The sequence below is a fragment of the Megalopta genalis genome, chromosome 2 (genome assembly GCF_051020955.1).
Source record: "Megalopta genalis isolate 19385.01 chromosome 2, iyMegGena1_principal, whole genome shotgun sequence".
NCBI lineage: Eukaryota > Metazoa > Arthropoda > Insecta > Hymenoptera > Halictidae > Megalopta > Megalopta genalis.
In genome coordinates this window covers 19338417-19353383 of record NC_135014.1, presented here as the reverse complement: position 1 = coordinate 19353383, position 14967 = coordinate 19338417, and the positions used below count along the sequence as shown (strand labels likewise).

Sequence of the window (14967 nt, the reverse complement as noted above, 5' to 3'; positions counted from 1 at the left end):
CAGGAAAATGAAGCATCTTTCAATATACGTATAGTAAATGGTGTAAAGTTGAAAGGATTGCACTCGTATAACGAAATTGCAGCGCAAGAATCTCATTCAAGAATCATCTTCTTTCAGGAGACTCGGCGACGAGAGGAAAAACTCTCGACAAAGCCATTTCCAAGTGGGATTGCGACTGCTATGAAGCAAGAAGAGGAGCTCGCGCAGCGCCTGAAAACACTTCTCGATTGTTCGACCGAAGGAGATCAATCCATTTTCCATTATCTTCGTTCTTTTCACTGGAAAACGATCTCCCGTGCAACGATCAACTACGTGTTGTTTTTCAAACCGTTTTACTTTTTATCGCATCCTGATCGTTGTACCAATACCGGATTTCATGGAATCCTCTATACATATATGGACTGAAACGATGCTATTAAAATAGTCTTTTTCTATCCGATGCTGAATCAAAAATAACAATACTGAATGCAATGTTACGGGGAAAAAGGAAAAATATTACTTTCAAGCACAACAAAATTGATTTATATTGCATGATGTAATTACAAAGCAAGTATAATTTTATCATAGAAAGATGCACAATTTATAAATGATGATAACGTTCCGTTCAATACGTGTCACATTGATGGTAGGTCTCTTCTACAATATATAGAAGTGTGGTTGTACTAATGTAATCTTGATTTTTAGATGTATATCAGTGAGATATATTTATTTATTTCTGGAAGACAAATTATAGCGCCAATTGTTTTTTCAAACCTAACCATCTGTCGCAATCAACGCTTCACCTCGTCGTGAACACGTTCTGTGCCACGTATACCAGCAGTGGAACACGCTTACTTGTTTCTTCAGTACACTAAAAAGATATTTTATAACAAGTTGATGACTCAAGAATTAGGGTAAAAACACAGCTCTGTCCGGGCACGATCCGTGCACGTTGTTGGTGTGTCGAGTGTATATCTATATATATGATATCGATCCGGTCCGGTATCGATCAATAACGTATATACAGGGTGATTCCTCATAAAAAGAAATGAAAAAAATATAGAATAACTTTTTTAGAGGCGATATATGTACGTCGCTCGATAAACTGTACCTTATCTATCACAGCGTATGTACGAAGCGAATTTTCAAACTTGATTTTCTCGAAAACCAAGTGGCAAACAAGGAAAGGTTATTCTATATTTTCTTCAAGTTTCTGTGTGAGGAATCGTCTGGTGCTCGCTTGTGCATACCTTTTGTAGACACCCTGTATACGGGTATGTGTATGTACATTCGACACACCAACAATTTGCACGGACCGTGCCCGGACCGAGTCTTGCATGTAAGCAGAGTTGTGCAGAATTACAATCGATTTACTCAAGGAATTATAGTTACAAAGTAATTTGATTATTTTGTTTCGCGCCAGCAGAGCTCGCCTCTCATTGGCCACTGTTTTTAAACAAAGTCACGGATTGCATTTGCGCTAAAAAGAAAGTTACTTCAAATGACCCCAGGAACCCATCATTTCCCGATTGCGAGTCACTTTTGGGACACCCTGTATACAAATCGGTGACTAATCAGATAGTCGCGAGAAAAGTATCCATCTGCTGGCGAGGGCCAGAACTACTCGCCACGCTACTGAACATTAAAGTGACGAATGTGTGTGAATATTCTGAATTTATTTAGCCTTTCCATAAATGTTATTACAATAAACAGTTGTATTAAGAAAGTTATTCAATCATTTCATACGAAAGAATCTTTATAATTTCAACAATTCTCAAGTACAAAATAAGGAACCGGTTATTTTGATGCTGGCTCGGTAGGTTTAGTGTCAATAAAGTCTTATCTAATTCATCCGAAACGTTAAACAGTTCCTCACGAAAGCTTCCGTTTAAATATCGGCGGCCACGATTTTACGTACTCTAAGTTTCGATCAATATTATTCGAAGCTGCGCCCTTTTACTTTTGCAATTAAAGCGACCGACAGGAATAAGAACAACTCGGAAAGTTTATCTCGCGAAACTCCGAAACGATTCACTTCCGCGGAAGCCCAATAAAAGCGGAAGCTTTCCCCCGGCTGCGTGTCGAATAATTTGAAAGTCGGCCGAGGATCCAGCTCGAAAAGACCCACCCCGCCGGGTTAATGCGATTTTAGTTAATAATACTACGCACCACTAAGATTATGGTTCCGAACGAACCCGGCGGCAATCTGGTGCTCGCGGAAATGAAAGTTACGGATCTCGAGAGATTCGTTCGAAGACAAGAATAGTAATCGCTTTAGTAGCGGTTTTCACAGCAACATTATATAACGCTGCATGGATCGCTTGCTTTAATCACGTGATAAGATTTTTACGAGCGTTTTAGGTGCTTTTTAGAGATTTATCCGTTTCGAGTTTAAGTTGCTGTTACGACACTACACGTGTTTAACTGGATTGTATTGAAGTTCTTAGGGATAAGTAGAACGCCGATTTTTGTGCATTTACTTTTTTTATTTTCATTTTTTTATTTTTTTTGGAGTAAGCGGCGATAATATTTTGACCATTTTCAAAATGGAATAATTTTATTAACACTAATCCTACCGAGCCATAAAAGTGATTAACATGTGCCGCTTTAGAACGATGAAAAGATCAGCGTTCTCTCAAATGTTACGTGACACCATCCGTGACGTCACGGATGAGCAGTTCAACAAAGTAGGGGTAGAGGGCAGCAGGGTTGCTAAGGATGCTTCCACGTTTGTAATTGGTCACTTCGCGTCGGACGACTACGCTGCTCTGCACCCCTCTCTACGCAACTGTTCGTCCGTGACGTCATGGATAGAGTCACGTGACATTTGAGGGAATTCACGGCAACAGTGGAAAAGTCTATATTTATTTATTTTCTCTATTTTTATTATAATGCATGCTTGTATTAAGGAATGTATTCGATCATTTCCCAGAAAAACAACTTTGCAATTTATGCAAATCATGCAGACTAATTTGTGACTCACCCTGTATATGGATCTAAATGATATACACGAACACTTAGAAAATATATTAGAACACGAAATAACTGCTTACTTAAATGTGTATGATTAATAATAAGAATGATTAAAAAATAATGACATCCTGCATATATATTACAATTATATTGTACAAGTCTAAAATACGACTAAAATAATTAATTGTAACAATTAAACGAACTGTATTTATACGTGGAATTCATTTTCCGCAGATCTGTGACACAGGATCAATCTGATCCAAATTTGCTAATTCGCAACGCTATACAAATTCCTGTGCACCTTCCAAACAAATTAATTACCACGTCGCTCTTAATGGAAGGTAAAATTGATAATTTTATTTATTAAAATTGTTCATTTCGCCGGCCGCATATGTTGCCGGCAATATCGCGGCATACATAACAGTTGCGAAATAATCGAATAGACGTTTAATTCGTACAAACTTCGTACCTCGTTAATTTCACCTGCAGTTAGCGAAGTTTTCTCTAATGACAGCCGTGCAACGTTCAGTTTATAAACATCCCATCAACGTAGCGGCAAACAAAACGGACTTATTTTCAAATTGGCCCACTATTTAATGACGTGTTGTTGCTGGGAGCGGAGCTTCGGGCATGAAATCGTTTCAAGCTATTATTCCATGAGGAGCATTGCATGAGAGAGGCATGGCTATGAATACAAATATCAGTACGGGTGCAAATACCGCTGTCCAATTACTCAATGATGAGCCACGGCCTTGTCTCGCCTTTTTCATGCTCCGTTACATGCTCTTTCAGTTTATTTGTCATTGAACAATGACGCCTTGCTTCGGCTGTTTATCCGCGGTAGACGACGCGATGCAGAGCAAACTTTACCATGCACTCGAAGCTGATCTACTTCGCGCGCGAACGAAGAGAATTATGTATTCATTTTGATGGCTCCTGTGCACCTCGCTCTGTTCATTGATCAATAAGTAAATGCAAGATAGGCACTATTCGTCGCGTTAGCACCCCGAATACGGTAAATACTTGCTCGTAACTCTCGTAAACAAAAATGAAGAATTTGGGAAGAGGAGATACGATTATTCGAGCATCGTAGCTCGTTTTTATAGTTGTTGACGATCGGCCAAACGTGAGCTGGTATAAAAATAACGGTATAATACAATGCAATAGGTGTCACTCTGTAGACGCGCCAGGCCGCTCTGCGAGACTCCCGCGCATGCGTCGTCTGCTACCAATCCTTGCGTAACTTATTTTTCCGGCCACACTGTACATGTATAGGCAATATAATATATATATATATAATACGCAATATAATAAATATATAAATAATACACATACATGTATAGGCAAGACTCAAACGTGACAGGCACAGAAGTATGGCCAAGCACAGATGTTGGGGCACAGAAATACAGGGCACAGAATTATGCACAGAGCCTCCGAAAGGACACGAAATTATGGTCAAAAGCACATTATATTCTACTTTATTAAAATCATCATTAAATTACTAACTTTTTTCACGCTAAAAAAATTTGTCTAATGGTATTCAGTGCGAAAAATTCCCCATAGAACTGTGCGAGGAAGGAGACGAATTTTAAGACATGTTTCGAATTCGACAATGACAGCACGGCAAATAGCAGCGGAATCCGATGTGGGAACGAGTGTTAGGATAGTGCAGAGAATAATAAAGGGTTCTAAGCATTTGAAAAAGCTTAAAATGGAGAAACAACCGCCACTAACTGATAAACATAAATAAGCTAGATTGGAATTTGCAGAGCATCGGATACATTGGCATAGCAAGTAGAAAAAGTAATCTTCTCTGACAAAAAGCGTTTTAATTTAGATGGACCTGATGGCCTAAATTATTATTTTCATGATCTGAGGAAAGAAGAAATCGTGTAGCAAAGACTGCAAATGGGTGGCGGTGGTATTACGATGTGGGCAGTTATAAAATGTTATGGAAAGGCGGATATTGAATTTGTTTCTACAAAAATGAATAGTAGAACTTACGTGGATATCTTTAATAGGAAACTATCGAAATATGCACAAAAAATAGGGAAGCAAAAGTATATCTTTCAACATGATAACGCAGCTGCGCATACTGCAAGAATAACACGAGCTTATTTCGAAGATAAAAATATAGATATTTTACCGTGGCCAGCAAGAACGCAGGATTTGAATATTATTGAAAACTGTTCGGGAATGCCAGCTGAGGAAGTATACTCAAGAGGGAAAGCAGTTTAACATCATAGAAGAGTTAGAAAGGTGTATCGAGAATACGTGGATGAATTGAAAATAAAACACAGTCAAAAAATGTATAATCTTTACCGCAAAGAACGTTAAAAGTACTAAAAAGGAAGGGTAGAAATACTCATTATTATAAGATAACAAAAAGAATTCCATATGTTGATTTTTCACAGAAAACCTAATCTGTCTTATAGCTTTGTCGCACCCGTTTTTTTCTTATAAACTGTTATTAATACTGTAAAATAGCACGAATACTGGCCAATTTTGTATATGTTACTACAGGAGGGATACTCTGTGTATGTTCATATACAAAAACTTTATACACAGGACTTTGTACAAGGAACACTAGAAATTCAGGAGTGTATTATAGTTTTGTCGCGATGTGTATGTATATATATATATATATATATATATATATATATATATATATATATATATATATATATATATATATTCGATGTTTTTAACATTATCTTTATCGTTATCTTCTGTAACAAAGGGTTTTTAAATAAATAAAATATTCCACCCATACTTTTGTTTCTTGTTCCTGAGAATCTTGATATTCTACGGTAGACCTGGGCAAGTCGCGGCTCGTGAGCCACATGTGGCATCTTTCCCTCTCTTACGTGCTCCGTAGATCGTCCCCACTATGCACCTTCAGCAGTGCCTCACACACACTCGCGCGACACCGTCGCTTGCGGCGCGGAATAGTAGTAGTGTTTACGGAACTCAAGTAGTGGAGAAAGAGAGGGTTTGGTGGTGGGAGCTTGTGGCTCGCGGCCGAAAGCACTCGCACAGGTCTGTTCTATGGTATTCTACTCTCTCTACTTGTTGTTTTTGTTCACTTTCCTTACCCGAAAATTTTACTTGTAACTGAAAATTTTACATACACAATTGGAAGACTATGCACTATTATTATTTGAAACCGACCTAATTGCGTCACAAATATAAAACAAACTGTGCATAAGCATGTAGCTTGTGCCTAAAACCCAATCGAATGACATTTTCCTTGGAAAATGTAACAGCAGTAATAAGTTTGTGATTTCAGAGCAGAAATCATTATGAAAGTTCAGACATTCTTGCGGCGGTCAAAAGAACATAAGATCGTCGGAAAAGAGAAACGAAGGAAGTAGAAGGATGGATATTGGAAAATTGAGTGGCCATTTATTAAAGAGTGAGTCAGGAAAAAGCGGAAACATTGAATTGAATACAACATTTTTATAAAATATAATATTTAATTTAAAAAAAGATCGAAATATACATATATCCTTCTGAAACAGCTAACTGATTGAAATTTCAATAACAATAGGAGAAACAAAATTGTAAAAACTATGGAAGAATTTGTTCTTCGCTCATTCACTTTTGCCATAAACGCGTTAAATCTGCAGTCTAAGGATAAAACTCTGCTAATTTCATATTTTATTTATAATAATGCTCGTCTTTCAGCTGGAGGCGGCTCTTTGTTAAATCTATCCTACTTTTGTATTCGTCGCGTTAAAAGGTTCCAGTACCTGCCGAGGCAGTTCATTTCCGCGCTACTTAAATTCCGAATTTAAAAGATTCATTGGCATTGAAAAATGTATATCAGCTTATAGCATAATTTAGAGCTTTTATTTATACTTCCAACATGGTGTACGAAGGACGCACTTATTCTTGTGACGAAGGTTTATCTCTGATATAGCCCGCTGGGTGCTCTAGTCAAACTTTCGTACTATCGGTGAGAGTTTCTATTATGTGCGTGTGTGCGTTACTGAGTAACGTTTACAGTAATACTATCGTAGTAGTACCACATTTGTACAAATATAGTGTAAAAGAGTAATGTATCAGTGAGAACTCATGGAAGTAAACTTTTAGCGTCATAATAGGGCTTCCACAAGAATCGAGAATAATATCGATATTGCATTGTGTTGCTCCGAAAACCACGGCAATATCAAGAAAAAGAATTAAAAGAATTAAAAATCCAAATTTTAGGTCTCCAAATAATATATAGGGAATTTATAATATAATATATTGATATAATGATATAATAATAATATCGATATGTTGATATAATAATAAATGGGAAATTTATTCAATTAATATATTTATTGTACTATTATTTATCGTATAATAAATTTATTTATTATATAATAATAAATATATAATATTTTATTATATATAAGATTTTTAATGTCTATTTTTTATTAGGACGTAATATAAGGCATTTAAACACTACTAATTTGAAAAATTAAACATTAGAACTTTATCTTGAATGTCAAAATACAGATGTATCGATCCATAGATGTGGATCCGGGCGACCCTATACAAGACGAACGTTATTTTATTGTATTAGAAAATAACCGTCGATAGCGTAGTTTTTTTTGTTATCATCGGAGTTTTGTTACGTATTTTGTTTTATCATGTACGCGCATTTCGTATTTGTCCGGTGGCATCGATTAGAGCTGGTTGCTTCCGCTGTTCCAACTTCAACTCGCTCTTCCGGCCGACATCTTGTTGTTTCCAGAACCCGTCCCCCCCGCATTTACAGAATCCATTTGACTAATATTCGATCGATTAATAAACAATTCCTAATATTTAGGTTACTTCCTAATTCGTAGGGCTCTCCCGATTTTGCTAGCCGGCCCTGTCCTACCCTACTCTCGCGTCTGGTTGGTCGAACAACAGCCGCGCAGCTCCCGCTCCGTGCCAGTCACGGTATACCTCCGATCAATCCCAACGACCATTTTAGCGGAGCGAGACCGGCCTGGCACGACCTCAACCGCCAGTTTGCTGTTATTCATTCCAGCGTCAGCCCGCCAGCGATCATTTTTCAAGCTAACAAGCGACCCAAAGAAACTGCGTGCGCTGTAGACAATTATTCTTCTGGTCGCTATGAAAACCGAAAGATCGTGGTCTTTCAAAAGAGGTAAATTATACTTATATTTAATACCATGGCAATTATACTCGCCGTTAATAACGTCGTAATTATACTCATAATTAATATCGTTGTAATTATACTCATATCGTGGTAATTACACATAGTTAAAATACTGTGTGTGATTCGTTCTACTATAATATTCATTTAAGAAATACCTTTCAATTAAATATTGCGAAGTTCTGGTTTCATTGTAATATTAATTTTGTAATATACGATTGAATTCAATATTACGAGATTCGTTTCATTGTGATATTCATTTAAAAAAATACGTTTAAATTAAACATTGTAAGAATAATTTTACTGCAATATTTTTTTCTTTCAAGAAATACCCTTAAATTAAATATTGTAAGATTGGTTTTATCGTGATATTCATTTAAGAAATGCCTATAGTTTGTGTTTTGTTGTGATATTCATTTAAACAACGCGATCAAATGAAATATGTTATAAAAATCATTTCATTGTGATATTTTTTAAAGAAATACGTATAGATTGTACGATATAAAATATAAACTTTATTGTAAGATTCATTTACGTATAGTTTAAAAGCTGAAATCAAGTAGCATTTTTAATTTGTTGCTTTCAGACGAAATGCTGATTGAATTAGTCAAAGCCAAGCCTGGTTTGTACGATCTGCAGTCGCCTCGTTACAGCGACAATAATTACAAAAGAAGCGTGTGGCAAGAAATTGAGAAAGCAGTTGGCCAATCTGGTGAGTCGTGTTACAAATTCTATACAAATACTGTATATTATTATCAGGCTGAAAGCTTTACCTCTCAACTCCAAGTTTCCGTAACATAACGTACGTCATTCTACTCGTCTTGGGATGCTGAACATAAAGTATACTAATCACTTTTGGCAGAAACCAGAAGTTTCTGAGATATTCGTGAAAAACTTCAGCTACTACTACGACGACGCTGCGTATAGCTACGCGTCCGTGACCGCGCGCATGTGAGCATGGCACCCCACTTTCCGCCACGGCCGGCAAGCAACCTATGTATATAACGGGTGAACCTGAGAAAAAGGTATCTTCTGTAGAGAAAATAGAGAGCTCGGGATTTTTGATATTTGAGATGCTTGACTGCTCGTTCGCGTACAAATAAAAACTAACTGGAGCAACGTCAATTTCGCATACGAAAATATAGAGTGTCCCGGGATTTTCCCGCTAAATGGCGACAGCTTAATCCAGGGGCCAAAGGAAGAAAAAAGTGTCGTATGAAGTTTGCGAATTAACGCTTTGTCACAGATCTATAAACCAAAGTAGATGCTAATAAATTGTCCCTCAGCTGGCAGACAAAAATGGACAATTTGAGAGAATTCACTGTAACTCATTATTTTACCGAGTTTCAGTATTTCAGTCATTCCTTTTCATTGTAAAATCCGCGACTGAACTGTCCAAACCCGTGCAGTTACATTGCCGGAACCGTGTACAAAATGAATATCAGCGTATTCAGCGTTTCGACAATCTTGGACGATAATATTTATCGTACGGTTTGCGTAGTTCCAAGGATATCGGGTAGATCTGTGTTTATCAACACTTGCTTCCAGTTATGAAACAGGTTCGCGCAAAGGAAAAAGAATAACTGAAATACTGAAACTTCGTGAAATAGTAAGATTTCTATTTTTGTTTATACACATCTCTGTAACAAATCGTTAATTTGCAAAGTTCGTATAACGTTTTAATATTTTTATAACGTTGAACTCTCTCGCAGTTCGGCGGGAAAATTCCGGGACACCCTGTACGATGCTATACTGCTGATAATTATGATACATTCGAAATTGACAATTTTCGTTTCATAAAATCTTTTCGTACTGTGGGGATGAGGATTTTCTAAAAACAAGAGGGCGAATGGAAATTGGGAAATAGGGAGGGTTCCGTGGTAATTTGAGGAAGTCGATCGGCTACGAAAAGAGAGGTCCCGGGTTCAATTCCCTCTTTTTTCCCAAGATCCTGCAATTGGTGTCACAAGTGGGATAGGCGGACACCGGTCCCGGATAGATGGCGGCGCGACTATAACGAGACGTTGACTACAGTGAGAGATTTGAGTTGCTGTAAGTTGCGGGAGGGAAGGGGGCACTTAGGCACCCGACGTTACTGTCGCCAGTCGAGCAGAGTCTATGGTGGTGTCTCCGAAAACGATGATGCGCCGTGTGCGCTATGACAGAAACAGATTGCGAGTGCGGGCCATTCGAGGGCGAAATGGGTCTTGTAAGATAGCTAAATGCTGGAACCCCCTAAAAACACGAGCATAAATGAAAATTGGGAAATTGAGAAATTGGAAGGGTTCCGTGGCTATTATGGTAACCATGTTTGTACACTTTTTTACTGACTATTTTTTATACCACTTATATAAGTACTTATTAATGTCATAACAAACTAGTTCCTATTGAATCTAACTAGAAATCGGATAACTAAATATTAAATTATAACTATTTTCTTACATTTTTATAAACATAGTAAATAGCTTAAAGTTCCTCCAGGTTAAGGACATAAGTTAAACATTTATATAAAAAATAGAAATAGCTATTATTGGATTGTTTTTATTATATTATTTCTCGCCGCAATAAAGCCAAAGATCTGTAATAAGCTTCAAGAAATAACATTGACTGAAATACATCTTTTTAACTTTGCTATTACTTGGAATGACAAAAAAGAAATAAGAAACTTTTTCAGCTTTTTTATGTGATCCTGCAACGAAATTTTGAAAAATGCGTTTTATAAATTCGAGTAACTTGTGTGCATACTGAAAATTTTATGGAGATCGGATTAACACAGACTCAACCTACGGATGTTGAACAATGTGAAAATCTCTAGTAGATTTTTCACAGTTTTTGGTCAAAAGTCGTAGAAAACGACTTGAAACATAACATAAAGCCCATATTTCATTCGCTAGTTTCTACCACTTCTCTCTAGATAGACTTGGAATAAGAGATTTAACTAATCATATTTCATTTATTACTTCCCTCCCCAAAACACAACAGCTGAAATCTTTCAATAGGAATCTCTAGTATTAGCCAGAAATCTAAGAAACATTAAACTATAATTTATTTCGAGTCTCGTGAAAAATCAATATTTATTTTATCAGATTTTATTTTACTTTATTTTATTTATGAAAGATTTCGTTTTCTTAATTGCAGGCGCGAAAACTCGCTGGGAGTCGTTAAGAGGACAGTACAGAAAGTACCTTGCGAAAACGAAGAGGAGGATGAGCGAGGAACCGACGGGAAAATTCCGAATTAAGTGGCGATATCACGATCAGATGTTATTTTTATCGGATCACATCAACAGCGAAGGGCCGCGTACATCCTCGATAACGAACGAGGAGAACGACATTCCGATAGGGGCGGAAGTTGACGCGGAGAGGGACGTTAAAGATAGTTTACTGCTGCAAATGGACCGCGAGGATGTCGAATCCGAAAATGATGGTACCAACTCACTGATCCATCAGAAAAGAAGAAAGCCAATGGGTGTAGTGTCGTCGTCGGGAGACGCCATTGAAACTTTACTGAAATATATTTTAGAGAAGCAAGAAGAGGAAAGAAATATTCAACCTATAGATCATTTTTTCAAACTAATGGCGGACACGGTGAAACACTTCTCCCCGGTTGAGCAACACTATGTAAAAACGAAAGTATTTAATTTGGTGAACGAAATCGAGGGAAAGTATTTAGCTTCACCCTCGACGTCGTATATACCTGCAGCGTCCACATCTTTACCTTCACATTCTGTTAGATATTCTCAATAAATAACATAATTATTTTGTCGGCGCACTGAAACTTGAGATCGCTCGTATGCTCTTCAGCTATGCACTTGCAATGTTATAAATTATTATTCATCACAGGCGCAAGTTAACGAAGCAACAGACAGATATTTCACAAACTAAACCTGGCCTGTTCTACGTATAATTCGAGTTTATCTATCCATAATTAAATTTAGTTAAGTACAATTTTCAGTTCATTTCAAATAATTAATTCAATAATTCTTATTTTATTTGTTATTTTAATTATTAATTAATTTTTGTATTATGGTAATCAATAATTTATACATATTAATATGTTATATATTATATATAATATAATATTATTATATTATTATACATATAATATATGATATAGTTTGTTATATATATTAATATATTATATTAACTTTTTTTAAATTTATATTATTAATTTTAATTTAACTATTTGTTATTTTATTTGAGCGACTGTGCGGAATAATTGAAATAAAAAGATTATTCGAATAAAAAATCATTTGAATATGATTTAAATCAATTGAAAACGAAGTAAAGATAGTTTTCTATATTATCTGTGAAATAAAACAATGAAGTATTTGAAATAATCTCATTATTTCAAATAATTATTAGTTATCTTATTTACCCAGAGCCCTGATATACGTTTATTCCTCCGTATATTTCCTATTTCTATTTTCTTGCACATTGCACCTCTTCCCTTCCTTTCTTATCTCATTCGACTCAGCTTTAATTTCTAATGAATGTACGTGTTCCAATTTTCAGTTTTTATTATATATATATTTCTGTTTCATGTACTATGAATACTACATGTATACGAATGAACTGGTATACTACATGTGTATACCAGAGTTTTAAGTTTTCATTATATGTATCCTATCTGCAAGTTTTTATTACATGTATTATAGTTTTATTACAATAAATACTAGTTCTTGTAAAATAAATATTTTGTAATAAAGAAATATTACTTATCGGTGGTTTTGTTCTGCATCAGGTAATATCCATGCTATTAATAAAATATGGGAAGCGGGTAAAATGTTAAAGAACGTCCATTTCTGAGTGTTACTTTTCAATTTCGCGCCATTTAAATTTTTCGTACTCGATTGCCATGTATTATTTGACACTTGACAAATAGAGTCTGTAGTCGCGTAGTTGCGGTGAACAAAAATGAAGAAACATTCGATTCAACAACGCCTGTTTATTATTCAAAATTATTACAAATTTTGTGAAAGTTATGCAGAAGTTGGAAGAAAATTTCGTGCAAAAGATAGACGAGAAAACTGTACATCAAACATGCAAATCAAAAGAATAATTAAAAAATTTCAAGAAAGTGTTTCGCTTGCAGAAAGAGTCAATAAACGCATCATCGTATTCTTTTCTTCAGAACGAACATTACGACGGCGTAGTTCACTAACTTCATCTGCGAGAGAACCACTTTCTTCATATTTTGTAATTATTCCTTCGATTTATATGTTTGATGAACATTTCCCTTCCATATATTTTGTACAAAATTTTCTTCTAAATTGTACATAACTTTCACCAAATTTGTATTAATTTTTAATAATAAACAGGCTCAGCGTAAATAATTTATCTTGATTTATTATAGGTCATTGGATTCGTCGCGAAAGACTCTATCAGTATATAAATAAAAAACAATATCATCCCATTTCAAAAAACATGTTTGACCTTAATATCTCATGTACGCCTCCACCAATAAAAAAAAACTATTGATATGCCCTCGAAATCGAACAACTTTTACCTGACACTTTTTTTTTCTATTATTACAAGCAAGCAACTTAGTCAGATGACCTGTTTTAGGTTCGACACCCTATACATATCTCTGAACGGTGCACTAATATCCATAATACATTTGGAGTTATTTAACGTATTATTCCCCTCCGGTGTTACAACCGTCCCTACTATCATACATGTCATCGCTGAAACGATCGCTATCTTAGAATTTACATGTCCTATTATTACCATAAAGGAATCGCAATATTTTCATTGTTCACGCGTGCCTATTGTATCACCGGCTCGAACTTCTCGTTTCTCCCAGATTCAAGGCCAATCGCACGCGACCCAATTTAAATGTCTCGTGCGGGTAATTCACGGCTCCTTTGTCAGCACTTTCCCATGCATTTATAATTCCATCACTTTCGCTTGTTTTCCCGCGCGCTCAGCAATAACGCCGACTTGTTCGAAGTCCGGCAACGGCATTGTTCGAGGGGAACGCCATGCCGCGCGCCGATTTTGTCGCGCGCGCTGGCAATTGCGAAACGGCGCCGCGCGACGGGAATTATTCATACAGTGAGACGGTTGCATTGTCTCGTTATTGTTGTCTAGAAGCCGACAACGTAACGGGGTCTCCGGAAAATATTCCGGTAATACGTCCCGGCAATGGTTGGGAATTGACCGATAAAGGCCGAAACCATCGACGCGCGAAGTAGAGGAAAAGAAATGTAACCCCATGGTTTTGTATGAGCCGAAACGCTCATTTACGCGTAAAGTAGCGAAGCTACTTTATCAAAATGATTAAAAGGAACAATTTATTTTTATTTAATTTCTGTTCCTCGTAGCCGTCTTGGAAAATATTTATTTCGGATAAAAATCTGTAGTCTAAAATGATCAGACAGCGGATCTTTGTGCAATATGAAAATTGTCCGCTTCATATACAAACATGGAAGCCACCCAGAAGTTCATTCAGAAATATATACAATAAAAATTCCAGTGGATTTGTAACTGTTTTCGTAGAAAGTTTAAAGTCAAATGACTTCAGGACCTCTCATTTCCCAATTTTCAGTAACCTTTGGGGCACCCTGTATATAGGGAATACATATGTACATAAATGACTAAATCTCTTAACACTTTCGCAAAGTTTCATCAAAATCGACATGTATCAGTCGCCGGAGCTCCCTTGGAAGTGTAGATTAGTTTTTGTATTTTAATCGACCGGACTCGAGATCTTCGTTTCGTGGAAATTCAGTGTTGCGGCTAACTTGGGGTTTACCCTACTTTTGCGAGGGCGTTAACATGGGTGGGTTGATGGGAATCAGTCCTACACTTTCCTACACACGGTCCTACATGTATTTTCAGTATCGAACAGAAATACTT

General features: G+C 36.4%; 2 protein-coding genes across 10 annotated transcripts in view; one reads left to right on the top strand and one right to left on the bottom strand.

The window, feature by feature from the left end:
• Positions 1 to 14967, bottom strand: part of LOC117220506 (uncharacterized) — a 138778-nt gene that overhangs the window by 81197 nt on the left and 42614 nt on the right. The gene's annotated exons all lie outside the window — the stretch shown is intronic.
• LOC117220505 (uncharacterized) lies at positions 6131 to 12827 on the top strand. The gene is made up of 3 exons (XM_033470517.2): positions 6131 to 8098; positions 8694 to 8819; positions 11246 to 12827. The coding sequence occupies exons 1-3, from the start codon at positions 8065 to 8067 to the stop codon at positions 11851 to 11853; spliced, it is 768 nt and encodes a 255-aa protein (XP_033326408.1). The 5' UTR covers positions 6131 to 8064; the 3' UTR covers positions 11854 to 12827.

Bases quoted from the DNA above. Each gene is read 5' to 3' on its own strand.
- LOC117220505 (XM_033470517.2), top strand. From the start codon at position 8,065: ATGAAAACCGAAAGATCGTGGTCTTTCAAAAGAG. The intron at 8,099-8,693 runs GTAAATTATACT...TGTTGCTTTCAG, and splicing joins ATCGTGGTCTTTCAAAAGAG to ACGAAATGCTGATTGAATTA. The intron at 8,820-11,245 runs GTGAGTCGTGTT...TCTTAATTGCAG, and splicing joins GAAAGCAGTTGGCCAATCTG to GCGCGAAAACTCGCTGGGAG.